At 40.1% G+C, this 14395-nt stretch overlaps 1 protein-coding gene across 1 annotated transcript in view; it reads left to right on the top strand.

Moving 5' to 3' along the window:
- The window catches only part of CDS1 (CDP-diacylglycerol synthase 1), a 244275-nt gene that overhangs the window by 81397 nt on the left and 148483 nt on the right, over positions 1-14395 (top strand). Inside the window, exon 2 of the mRNA XM_053703398.1 lies at positions 1513-1634. Coding sequence (XP_053559373.1) covers positions 1513-1634 — 122 coding nt within the window. The remainder of the gene's footprint in view (positions 1-1512; positions 1635-14395) is intronic.

Genomic DNA, 14395 nt, shown 5'->3' with positions numbered 1-14395 from the left:
TTAGAGTAGGGGGTGTCTTTATTTTGGGGGGGCTTTTTTATTTTCATAGGGATTATGTTTAATTTTGTAAAATTTGGTCATTTGATTATATATTTTCTGTAATGTTAGCCTTTTTTATTTTTTTTGGTAACTTTAGAATTTATTAGTTTAGGTAATTTTAGGTTAATTTAAGGGGGTGTTAGGTTAGGGTGCTTAGTTATTTCTGTAGTTTATTATATAGAAAATATTTTTTATATATTTAAGACAATAGTCCATTAAAATTATAGTATTACTACACCTGTAGCTTAAATATTTATATAAAAGAAGAGTTACAAAATAGGTTGTTTCTACATCTGTAGTTTAAAAAATAATTAGACTGAGCTCTGAGCAGGCTTATCGACTAGTGTTTATATAAATGTTATATATAGTTGCAATCACTGATGTTACAGAATGTGAAAGACATCTGCATGCTTCTATCAGCCTACTTAGATATATCCTTTAATAAAGAGATACCAAGAGAACATAGCAAGTTTGACAATATAAATAAATCGGAAAGTTCATGTTCTAAATCATAAATAAGCAGGGCTTAAATACATAGGTAAAGTCTTGGCCACAAATCTCTCATTTAGATTTTTATCTAATAGTTTTGTATGCAAGTCCGGAATCTGCACACAGTAAAAGGTTTGTGATATGAAGCATATAATCTATTATCCTGAAAAAGGCTCACACTTTGGAACAACCTGGTGACATTTTATCTCTGTCTCTGCCAGTGGTATCACATTTGATATTTACACAGGACAAAATTTGAATTCTTTAGACATCATATCAAACTGTATCATAATCCCTGATAACCTTTCATTAAGTGCAATTTCAAAGAACTGGCATTTTAAGTGATGAAAACGTATTTTTACCCTTTGGTTTTATATACTCATCATACATCATAGATATGGACTTGTAATGTGTCTAGCTTTATTTAGCTAAACGGCAGTATGTGCTGATGAGCAGATTTAGTTGCAAGGGGAGAAACGTATATAATTACACTACTGTGTCTCATAAGGTGAGATTGATACTTGTTTTACTACAGCGAACTCAAGTATAATAACAGTACTTAATTCTAAATAAAAAGGATTAAACAAACATACAGTATATATGATTATATCTATCTACATATATAACATATCCTAATTAGTATGTCTCCATGTTTGTCTATTTGTTGTCCCTTATTTATTTACCCCCACAGCTTTTGTGTCTGTAAAGTTTGCTTTCTCACTAGTAGGAAACAATAAATCGTTCAAAATGCAGCAGTTAAAGTCATAATATATCTATCTATCTATCTATCTATCTAATCCATCTGTCTATTCTATATCTGTCTAATCATCTATATCTGTCTAATCTATCTATCTAATCTATCATCTATCTTTCTATCTAATCCATCTGTCTAATCTATCTATTCTATATAATCTATCTATTCTATCTACTGTATATCAAACTGGTAATTTACTGTTTTTAAGACCAATTTTGTTTCTTCCTTAGGAAACAGGGACGGAGGATAAATATGTGGAAGGTGATGGTGACTCGGATATTCCTGATGTCCCATCGTCAAAAGACGAAACTCCGGAGATCCTTGAAAAAGCTCTTTCTGGAATGTCCTCCAGGTGACGTTTTGTGTCCTTTAGCAGAACAATTACATTGGGTACCACTCTCTATTATAAATCTTTGTAGAAATACTAATATGGTCATGTTATCAGTAAGGTGTAAAGTTCAGTGAATTTGTTTTAAATCTGGAAGATTTTACATTTTCCGAGTTTTGAAGATGCATTTTGTGTTTTGGTGCAGTTTTGTTTCAACCATTGGGCTTCACAGTACAACTACACTGTACTCACATTTGACAAAGTTGCACCTAGCATTAATTCATTTAACCCCTTAATGACACACATTGTACAGGGTACGTCATACACAAACTGGTCTTTAAAGACCAGCGACGTACCCTGTACGTCGTTAGGGGTTTAAAGCAGCTGGAAGCGATCCTGATCGCTTCCAGTCGCTTTCAAGGTATTGCTGTGATGCCTCGATATTGAGGCATCACTGCAATATCTTTTTTGGCACACCGATGCAGAGAGGGCCACTCTGTGGCCCTCTCTGCATCGGCCAGCGATGGTGCCGATCGTTGGTGGGTGGGAGCAGCTGCAGGGAGGTGGGTGGGCGGCCCATCGCTGGACTAGTTCCGGCAAGGTGGGCGTGCGCGATCACTCGTATTTCTATGGGAGAGGGAGGAGGGAGAGGGATGAAGAGGGGAAATATTTATTTGTAAAGGGGATCTGGGAGGGGTAGGAGGTACTATATTGAGGGGGGTGTATACTGTCCCTTTAATGCTAAGGGCACTGCTATGGCTGTACTTTGTCTGCAGATATGGTTCTTAAGAGCAGACTGTTGTTGCTTCCCTTTCACGGTAAACTCCTGTTTTGTCCTGCACTAGATGATATAATTGCATGAAGGTGAAGCCTCCACTCTCTTTGGGCAGATTGAGACTTTTTTGAGAGGAAAGGGGAGAGGTCTGTAACAGACCCTTGGGTTTTACAGATTGTATCTCAGGGATACCAAATTTGCTTTCTGTACAGACCTCCTCAAGAGAGATTTTTGCTTTCTTTCCTGTATCTTCCGAGATCCTATAAAGGCCAGGGTTTGATATCTTCTGTAGCAGAGTTAGAAAAAAAAGGGAGTTAATACTCTGGTTTGCATAACGGAATATGGCCAGGGGTTCTGCTCTAACCTGTTTATAGTCCCAAACAAGGAAGGTGAATTTCATCTTATTCTGGATCTCAAATTTCTAAAGAAATCCCTCAAGGTTCCCACCTTCAAGATGGATGCCCTTCACACTATTCTTTCATAGTGTAAGTGGATCAGTTTATGTTTACCATAGGCTTAAAATATGCTTATTTGCATAACTTAAATCATCATGTGATTCCTCAGCTGTACCTTCCTAGACTGGTACTACCAGTTTGTGGCTCTACTGTCAGGCCTTGCCACAGCTCCCAGGATAATTTAATGGTGGTCTCATGGACTTTCACCATCTTGTGCTAGTGTATAAGATCCTGCATGTCCTGATCTCATGGACTCTCACCATCTTATGAAAGATAAAGAGACTGGGAATGATTAAAGCTGTGGTATGTAGGAGTGTTTTGCCTCCTCCTGTTTGTTTTGCTATTTAGGGACAGATCCCCAACTTTTAGTTCCCTCCTCTGCCCACTATCCACCTTATTGCCTAACAAAATGCACATCACTTTAAATAAAACTGATACCATTCACACCCCATCACCTATTCTTCCACCTGTCCCCACTCTTATTGAAACACTCTGCTTCAGCTTCTCTAGGAAGATTTGGTAGCACATCTCTTATCCTCCTCTTTTCTCACATTGCGCCCTTTGTTCCATCTCTCTCTGCTACCCTGATGCCAATTCTTTAGTTGACCCCCACCAGTCAGGCTTCCCAACTAAACACTCCATGAACATGACACTCAGAAAGGCAGTTGATTATCTACTTGCTGGTAAGGCAAAGTGATTGTTCTTCCTTCTAATGCTTCTACCATTTGGCTTAGTTTAGCCACACTTCCTCTTAAAAAAAAATCATTTTTTTTGGTAACCAAGATAAAGGCTAGTCATGGTTTGTATCTTGCCTATTCCTTTAATGTCTTCTTCAGTATTGCATCAGATGATCCTTTACTATCCTTTGTAGGAGTTCCACAAAGCTCTTTTTCTTCTATACATCTTACCTTGTGAAATGATCCAGTACTACCCTAATTTATCTCTCTTTTCTTCTTAAATGGAAAGAGTCAACAGCTGCATTCATTACTTTGGGAATTAAGAACCTGGCCACCAGGAGGAGGCAAAGACACCCCAGCCAAAGGCTTAAATACTCCCCCCACTCCCCTCATCCCCCAGTCATTCTTTGCCTTTCGTCCCAGAAGGTTGGCAGAGATGTGTCAGAATTTTTAATTTTTGTTTTTTTTCTCTTATGGAGAGTAGTACTCTTCGGCATGAAACAGGAGTTTTAAGTAGTCCTGTCAGTCTCTCAGTGAGGGCTTGGATGAAAGTTAGAGTTCGGAGATGCAGGGAGTTTCTTTCTGCGAAACCATCCCGACTCATGTTAACAGCTCCTCGAGCAATCAGCGTTGTTGAACTTCGCTCCACTGCCTGCTTTCTTCTCTCAAGTCTATGGCAGAGGCGATGCTACTATCCATCACACTTGAAAGGCCGTGTTCCTGTTCCACGGCGTTGATTCCGGTAAGATCGTTTCATTTTACTTTATTCAATGTACTGTAATGTAAATGTTTCCTGTGATGTAAATGTAAATGTTTCACCTTGCGGGTTTAACTTCTAACATAAGGGTCTCAGTGAGTCTCTGTTAGTATTGTGGAATTGAGGGTTAATTTAGGGTTTATAATCATATTTGTTATGTGATTCATCCTGCTTATGTGTGAGATTTATGGGCTTGTGGTTAGGAACTTTGAGGCCTTTGGAAGTGGCGCGGCCTTTTGGCTGGGCGCGCTTTTTGGACTGTACAGTTCACCCTGTGTCCGGGCGTGGTTATACTCTTTTCCCCATTTTCGCATTCCCGACAGTGTGGCGACTGAGATATTCTAGTTCGCAGGGGTCTGGTCATAGGACGTGGTGAGTGCCCCAGCCATTGGTGGTGTCAGGTGCCGTTTTTGTTTTTTACTGTTTATAGTCCATATTTATATATCCTCTTTACGGTTATGGAGGATTCTGATGCTGAGACTGTGCTCATTTCAGATTCAGTTATGGAGGATTCTGATACCGAGACGATTATGATATCAGATTCAGATTCTGTTCCAGGTGACGAATCCGGTTTGGCCTTGTTGACTCCTGTCAACCAGTTTTGTTCCATATGCCATATGAGAGCACCCGGTTCCTCGTGCTCGAGGAATCAGGGGTCTTGCTGAGCCATCCACCTCTGGGGGTCCTGTCCTCCAGGGGGCGAGTTCCCTACCGATTCTTCCTCTACACATGCGGGTAACCCAGTTTATGGTTCCTCCATGTGGGGTGGCATTTTCCCCCCGGAGGTTGCAGCACGTTTTCGTTTTCAGATATTGTTGGCGATTGTTCGTCTGCAGAGTCCAGATGTTTCTTTGAGAATGTGCTTGTGCCCTATTGTCCCGGGTCTTCTGCCTTGGGGTGGGCCTCTACAGTTCCCCGCGGGTGTATCTGTTCCAGAGTGTTGTGCCTTTCATTACAGAATTGTGCGCCTTAGCGTGTTGCTTAGACATATTTTCGGGTTGCCTTATATTTTATGTTGTATCCGATGGGATGTCTTTTATTTGTGTTTTCCTTCGGGAACCATCTGGGATCGATACTCTTGTTAGTTCTCCTGAAGTTGTTTGGATATGTTAGTCCTATGTTTAATAATGTCTGTTTTTGTTTTTCCCCTATGTGGAAGAATTTATACAGCTTGCCGGTTAGGACTCCGAGTACAGGCTGGTCCTGTCGGTTCATTTGGTTTTGTGGCTGTTCAGACACGTGGGGCTGTTCTGCCGGACCGGTTCGGTGGTGGCACTGATTGCTCCAGTTATCTTTGTTTTTATGTTCAACTAAGCATTCTAGAGGACCTGTGGCTCGCAAGGCATGAAGTGATTGTTTCAGTCCTTATAGCCTTCAGTCATAGATGACCGGGCAGCTCTGCTGCGTCATTTTATTTCACATCTGAGTTCATCAGAACCTAGAGTTTCCTCCTCCACATGGGGGAGGGCTGGCGGGCATAACTCCCCGTTACCACTGAGGAGTGGTTTGGCCTTCAGTTTTAGGCTTCTGGATGGTCCTATTGGGGCTTTATCCAACAGCTAGTATGGATAGCTGTAGGGCATACGGAGGGTTTTCTATTTTTAAAAAATTCAAAGATAGATGGCGCTGGTCTTGGTATTGTGCTATGGATATGTAGATATCTTCTAATTTTCTGGTGGCAAAAGGAAACAGACTTGTTGTGTATTTAAACACCAATTAATAAGGGTGCAATATACTCACTCCATAAGATGTATGATGTCTGCTCATATATAGATGACCTCACAGTTAGCTTGAAACCAAGGATGCACTCCAATAATATCAATCCAGATAATTTTTTCAACTGTTTTTACTTGTTTTTAATTTGCTCTTGAAAAAGACGTTGGCATACGTTGAAACGCGTTGAGCTATTAAAATACTTTTTTACCACCTTTGGAGTAATGAATGCTTCTTTGCTGTGACATCACCGGAATTCCAGATTTGATGGAGTAAGTTGCTATTTGTAATTTTAAGTAATCTTACATACACCTGATTGGAGCTCTTCCTTGCTTTTAGCAATCTGGATTGGGGATCTGTGTTCCGGACGTTGGATGATCCCTCTAGGGACTTGCTTAGCTCAGGGTTTTCCGGAGCTGGGAAGGCTTAGCACCTTTTTTCTCCTCTGTGTCCTCTGCCTGTGTGAAGGTGATGGGGAGACTAGCCTTGCTAGTGGGGTTTTTGAACTTAGGTATCCCTTTTGTTGTCCTGAAGCCATTGTGATTTCCCATCATTCGGCTTCTAGCCTTGCTCTTTGGAAAGTTGGACTTTATCTAGGGGTGGTTCCTTTCTTTGGTCGGGGCCTTTGAGTTCTCTTTGCTGTCCGGATTCTCTGGATATGCTCCATTCCCCTTGTCTGGTCTTTTGACCAGTAGGGGTGTTTAGTTCCAGGATATAGTTGCCTGAACTATTAGGTACCCGGACCTGTTTTTCTTCCCGAGTCTTCCTCTTCTGGGGCGTTGCTCCTGTCCCAATTTTGGATTGTTTTGGTTCTCAGGGCTGATCGGGATGTTCTACTCTGGTGGGAACGGGAGCTATGTCCTTGCTCCATCTGTCTCACCGGGTCAGGGTTGGCCCGGTTTATTGGAGTATTTATTACTCCTTGCCACAGAGTAACCCATGTCATCTGGGGTTAGGTGGGTGGCTTGCGCCTCTAGAGTGGTGGGTTTCTACCCAGCTGCTGGCGCTAAATTTACATTTTCTGGTGCGCCTTCGGGTTGCATTCCCCTGTTAGTTTGCCAGTGCACCCGAGGATTCTCTGCTCTGCAGGCAAATGGGTTGGCTGTGCCTCTGTTGGGCAAACTACTTGTGAGGGGTCCTTTCTAGGACATTTGACTTCCGACCTCTTCCCTTTTTCTTTAGGGGGTATTCTCTTCTTAGGGAGATGGAGTCCTTCTTAGGGGCTTCTCCTGGTCGGGAAGTGGAAGGTGGACTGGGTTTCACCTGGAATCTTGCTGGTTCCATGTCAGACTGTGGGGTATAGTTTTGATAGGCCTTGTCTGTTTTCAGAGTTGGGTTGTACTTGTACTCTGGGAGGATGGCTCTACCATCTTTACGCTCGTTCCTGTACCATTTTCGGAATTCTTTGTTCCCTTGTATTGGTGGCCCAGCTGGGTCTGTAGGTCAGGATGCCAGAGCGGTCTATGGGTCACAGTATCCTTTGGGATGTGTGAGCTTGTTGAGTCTCTTCTGATAGCTCAGTTTTGCCTTTCTCCTTACTCCTTTGACAGGAAACGGTTTCCTCTTCCTTCGGGTAGAGGGTATTCTCTCCTTCTCGGGGGGCCTAGATGGAGGCTTTGTGTTCTCCTTTTTAGGGACCTGTGAGTAGGTCCGGCGGCTTAGGATGCCTGGAACATGCCCTCTGTCGGGGGCTATTTTGTGCGGTCCGTTTCTCGATGACTGCTTCTTTCTTCCGTGCAAGCTCCCCCCTGTGTCGTCCTGTTATGGACTCTGTGTTCTCGAACTTGGGGTTTCGCCTGGGTCTATTACACGCTATTTCACGGTCGAATACTTGGGTATTCTATGGGGGAGGCGCTGGGAGGACTTGGCCTCTTGTTGGAGAGATGTCTTTTCGGTCTCCATGCCCGATATTATCCCGGGTTTTGCCTGGTATAGGCGTGGCCTCTTTCCCTGTTTGGGTCCATTTGGGTCTCTGTGTAATGGGCCCACTCTTGGAGGTGCTGTTTTTTGTATTAAGGGACTTTCGGTTTCCTCGGTCCTCCTTTGCCTTGTTCCCCTTGGGGGTTTCGGCTGGTTCACCCTTTATTTGTGAGGGGTGAGTGGTGGGGGACCGTCTGTTAGTCGACGGTGTCTCTTGATGGACTGTTGGCTCAGTTGAGTCCGTTTTGCGGTCTCTAGTTTGGCTCTGGACTGGCTGTGAGTCAGTGTCAATGGGGCTTTTCCTTGAATTTTTTTCTCTGCTTCGGACGAAGCAGGATTTTTTATTGGGTAGAGGTTCAGGCCTGGTGCTCTCAGTATGGGCCACCTATTGTACCCTCCCGTCTTAGTGTTCAGTGTCCTCTATAGCTTGGGTATTGTTTTCCCAAAAGTAATTTAATGCAGCTGTGGACTCTTTCCATTTAAGAAGAAAAACATAAATTATGCTTACCTGATGATTTCCTTTTCTTCTGATGGAAAGAGTCCACAGTACCCCACCCGTAATTTTATGTGGGGCGTCCTTATATTCTTCTGACACCTTTTCGCCCTGATATTTCTTCTACTGTTTCTTGTTCCTCGGCAGAATGACTGGGGGATGAGGGGAGTGGGAGGAGTATTTAAGCCTTTGGCTGGGGTGTCTTTGCCTCCTCCTGGTGGCCAGGTTCTTAATTCCCAAAAGTAATAAATGCAGCTGTGGCCTCTTTCCATCAGAAGAAAAGGAAATGATTAGGTAAGCATAATTTATGTTTTCCCAGATATCATACTCAACCTGCTCACAGAATATCTTTCTCCATTCTCCTCCTTGATGTCTTTACCTGCAGCTCAATACCCCAAAAAACTGAGTTTCAGTTATTCTTCTGTCCACTACTCCGTATAGTTGGAATAGTGGACTCTGTAATCATTACATTTACTTGGTCCAATGTTTTGTAATCACTATAGCCTCTGTACTGTCACTTCCCATATCCAAGCATTAAGAAATGTTGCCAAGTACACCTATGCAACATCTCTATAATTTGCGTTTTCCTCCACCGAAGACGCCACCAAAATGTATAATCAGATATTTATCCTGTTGTACATTGACTTCTGAATCCTGAATCTTAGTGTCCTCCCCAATTATTTTGTCTTCTCCTTTCCAGGCTCATTTATCTCCTTGTACAATCAATTGACACCTTATAAATAAACGCTAGTAAACACCTATTTCAACACCTTTTATTGCTCCCCATAAACTACGTAATTAAATTAAAAATGCTAACCCTTTTCTACATAGTTGAGTTGTACAATTTGGGATCATGTAATTTTACAGCTATAATGTCCCTTTCATTACTACTTCATTGACATTAGTGCACCTGCACCACTCACAAAATGTATTGCAGTCTACATAAAAATTAGCAAACTACTATTACACAAGAAATATGAGCTCTTCACATTGCTTATATTTTTGTGCTCCACTTGTAATCTGGCCCATAGTAATCTACAATTAGTTATTCAAAGCAAATATCCTGCGCTTACAAGTTGGAGCATGTAATATTTTGCCATAGAATAGTTATAGATAGTTTAACTTTTAACCAATTTCAGCAATTTTGTTTTAGTTTCAAATGATTTTTATTAAGGTTGATCAGTTGTAAATAACAGAAATAAAAGAATATACCATAATCACAGATTACAGAGAAAACAATTACAACTTGTATATTCATAAACATCGGCAACCAATCTTATATTGAGTAAAGATAAAGGAATATAGGGAGGGGGAGTTTACATTATACTTTAGACATATATTGTATTCATGTATGAAAATAAAACCTTGATGCATATAGATAATGGCAAAAACATAACATCCTTTGGAACAATATATCAATGGACGTTAAAGATAGATAACAGCTTTAATATTACATGCGTGGTCTTTGTTCTCAAATAAAAACTATATCAAGGATATAATCTCGTTTACCAATATAACAGTAATGTCTTTTATTCCAATTAAATTACATGGTTTATTTCAGCTTCCCATTGAGGGAATGTAGGCGTTTGCTGTTGCTTCCAAAGCCTCGGAATCAATCATTTAGCACAAGTTAGCATTAATTATAGCAATTTTCGTGCGATATACACACCTTACCTTAGGTATATGATTATGTTAGATAATTGGGGCCGAGAAGGAGAGATCTGTATCTAAAGTGTGATAAATACACTGTTCTATTTGAGACCAATAAGTCTTTATTGTTGTGCATGAGCACCAAATATGAGAGTGTGTACCAATTTCACTGCACCTCCTCCTCCAACAACTTGAGTTGGCACCAGGGAAGATTTCATGTATTCTCTGGGGAGTAAGATACCAGCGTGCAAGTATTTTATAGTTAAATTCGGCTAAGGTCGGTGAGACAGATGAGGAATGGGTCATTTTAAATCCTCGTTTCCAAATAACATCTGTAAATTGAGCCTGTAATTCTATTTCCCATTTAGAGGTATATGTTGTTTTTTTATGTGGGAATGAGCCTCTGAGCATCTTATGACAATGATAGGTGAGCTCTCTTAAAGGGACAGTACACTGTAAAATTGTTTTTCCATTAATGTATTTTAAATGACTTGTTATACCAACTGCAGAGTATAAAATATTTGAGAAATTCCATTTTCATGCTTATTTATGTATATGAAGTAGCTGATTGTGTGCTTTGAAACCACAGCCTAATACAATGGGTTGAACTTAAAGGTGATATCAGATCTCATTATGTTCTAAGTTTGTGTAAACAGATTTGCTTCCTTATCTTTTATTTGGCTGGAACACCAAAGCTCAATACATAGAGAGAACAATGGAAAATGATCATTTTATTACTTAACTATCCTGCATCCCACTAAGAGTGTAATCTCTTCTGCTGGCTGTGTATACTTAGGCTATTCAATAGCCTATACTCCAGTATTAATTTGTTCAATATAGGTGGCGATACCACAGGCTAAATCAGCTATTTCAAATGCTGAAATAGGAGTAAAGGAGCTACTTGTAACCAATTTAATACACTCTAGCAGGTTAAAAGGATCATTGGGAATAATTTAAAGGGGAGAACATTTTTGAGTGAACTGTCCCTTTAATATCGAGATTTATTCAGATTTTTTCAAATGGTTTTAGTATATCTGTTTCTATATGGGCTGTCATTTTATTGCTTGGCGAATTTGAAAATATGAGAACCAACTATGAAATGGAGAAACCTAAATTGTCCTGTAGTAAAATTCTCTCTTTAACCTGGGAGGAATCAATCAATAGAAATAAAGGTACATATCTGTATCACATTTAAAAAGACTCTGGGTATTTTTTTTATGTAACACTGTTTAGCTAACCTGTTCTTACTGTAAATCCCTTGTGTCTTGGCTGATGGCTTTGTTGACATAATATGTGGATAGTATTATAGTGCATAGCTCTGTGTGGCGCCTAAAGTATGGAACGCAGCCACTTAACTTTGAGAGCCACACCTGCCTAAAGTAAGCATCTTTTCTTTTTAATAAATTGCACTAATTGCAATCCAGTCTTCAAGCTGCTTATAAAAGGAAACAGAAGAAAAATATAATTGTTTGGTGACGAAGGTGCATGGAAGTCAAAATTAAACTTTCATAGAAAAAGCAGATAATTTTAAGAAAAATATTGGATAGTGGTGGACAGTAAACATCAAGAAATAGTTGAGTTTGCATGGAATATTGCATTAACAAGTACTTCGTTAGTAGAAAACTCTATCCCAGAAATAAATACATTATGTGCACTTACCCCTTATGTCGTTAGTAAGGAGCTCAAGTTCACGATTTATCAAGCAAAGGCTTCCTAGCCATTTCTCCTCCTCTGTTGGAATTCTTCCAACGGAATTCTGCCTGTCAGAGGTGAGCTGCGGCGGACAGGGGCGCAAATTGAGCCCACTGTCATCCCGGATATTACAGATCACTTTGTGGGAGGGGCACCCCTGGAGCGGTATCCACGTAACAATAACAGCCCCTTCTCACTGCTCCTGGCTTCCAACTGTATAGCTCTGTAAACTCCAACTTTCCTTCTGGTATGTTCAGTGTGTCCAGCTCTTGTGGAAAGCGTATCACCTAATCACATGACACAGTGCCTCCAATACAAATGCGGTTATCTCAGTGCTAAACCTCCAGCACCAGGAAATACCATCAGAAAAGCAATTATACTTTTAGATGGCAAGCAATAGAAAGAGTGGAATGTCCACCCCGTGATGGTGACCGTGATAAGCTTTTAAGCAAAAGGGAGATGTTCTGGAATTTTACATTAAAGGGACAGTCAAGTCCAAAAAAGTTTCATGATTTAAATAGGGAATGTAATTTTAAACAACTTTCCAATTTACTTTTATCACCAATTTTGATTTGTTCTTTTGGTATATTTTGTTAAATGCTAATTCTAAGAGGTTTATATGCTAATTTCTCCTGTTAAGTGTAGTCAGTCCACGGGTCATCATTACTTATGGGATATTAACTCCTCCCCAACAGGAAGTGCAAGAGGATCACCCAAGCAGAGCTGCTATATAGCTCCTCCCCTCTACGTCACACCCAGTCATTCTCTTGCACCCAACTAATAGATAGGATGTGTGAGAGGACTGTGGTGATTATACTTAGTTTTTATATCTACAATCAAAAGTTTGTTATTTTAAACAGCACCGGAGTGTGTTGTTCCTTCTCAGGTAGAATTTGAAGAAGAATCTACCTGAGTTTTTGTATTATCTTAGCCGGCGTAGCTAAGATTCATTTTGCTGTTCTCGGCCATTCTGAGGAGTGAGGTAAACTTCAGATCAGGGGACAGCGGGCAGGTTCACCTGCAAAGAGGTATGTTGCAGTATATTATTTTCTGAGGAATGGTATTGACTAAAAAAATACTGCCAATACCGATATAATGTAAGTTCAGCCTTAAATGCAGTAGTAGCAACTGGTATCAGGCTGTTATGTATATATATGTTTACACTTCAGTATTCTGGGGAATGGCACTTCACTGGGACAATACTGTATGCATATAACTTTTAGCCTATGTTGCAGTGGGAACGACTAGCAGCAGGCTTTTTAATAACATTTCATATTATAGATTTAAAACGTTTGCTGGTATGTTAAATCGTTTAATTATCTGAGGTACTTGGTGAAAAATTGTTTTGGGCACTGTTTTTCCACTTGGCTGTCGTTTATTTTAAATTCAAGACAGTTTCTCTGATCTTCCCTCACTGTTGTGTTGAGGGGGAGGGGCCTATTTTGGCGCTTTTGCTACGCATCAGAAATTCAGTCACAAGTCTGTTTTCTCTCCCTGCATGATCCGGATCGTCTCTACAGAGCTCAAGGGTCTTCAAAACTTATTTTGAGGGAGGTAATCACTCACAGCAGTCCAACCAGAGAAAAGGAGCAATGAGCAGCAACAATGAAGTAAAGTAAAACGTAGCTTTTATTGAAGCATAGGCATTAAAAGTTCATGGAGGTGCAAAAGATACAAGTGGAGAATGACAGTATACGCGTTTCGGCGTTGTGCCGTAATCACTACTGCTAAAGAACACTCGGTGTGGTAGATTTAAAAAGGGTGTGTAAACCCCCTATTGGTTAAAACATGTTCAAATAAGGATACTCCTTCATGACATCACTGAACCTGTCAGAAAATAGTCTAACACAACAAACAATAATAAGTTCAACCCTGGGTCCTAGAGCTCATATATTATATGTATGTATATATATATATACGCATTAATCCTTTTGCAATGGTTAACATATGTTTCAAACCTAGTGTAAATAGCAAAATGAGCAAGATATAGTAAAACGCTCGAGTGGAATAAATGTATATATAACAAAATGAGCAAAAAAGGGACATAAAACATACATAATCCTCTTTGTTATTAAGTGTATGTTAAACAATGTTTGTATGTTGTATACACGATAAATAGGTGTTCTACAATACTTAAAACTTAGTGTAATAGAACAAACACCCTTATATATAAACTAAGGGTGTAAGTAACACCTAAGTGTGTGCATACTAATACCATTAGAGGGAGAATACTACGCAGACAGCAGACCTATTATTAAAATGTAAAGTTGTTCCTGATGGATGGATTATTCCCAATAATTGATTAAATCGTACTCTGCATTAAGGCCAAGTGGTATTTTGGTGGAAAGTTTAAAAATCCAAAGCATCTCACGCTTTTCAAGGAGCTTTTGTCTATCCCCCCCTGTGAGATTGTGCTTTGACTGTGATAAAAAACGTTTATATTTTGTACATTTTTTTCTGCTATTAAGGGTTAGTTATCCATTGCTAATGGGGGCAATCCTTTGCTAAATTTATGCCTTTACCGGGAAAAATTTGGTTTTTATAACTTCTCCGGTTCATTGTTATTCAACTGTCATAGTTCTTTTCTGTGCTTCTTAAAGGCACAGTACGTTTTTACATATTACTTGTAAATTGAGTTGAAAAGTATTTCCAA

Source organism: Bombina bombina, chromosome 2 (assembly GCF_027579735.1).
Source record: "Bombina bombina isolate aBomBom1 chromosome 2, aBomBom1.pri, whole genome shotgun sequence".
Taxonomy (NCBI): domain Eukaryota; kingdom Metazoa; phylum Chordata; class Amphibia; order Anura; family Bombinatoridae; genus Bombina; species Bombina bombina.
The sequence above is the reverse complement of the archived record's forward strand: the minus strand, read 5'-3'. Positions and strand labels throughout refer to the sequence as shown.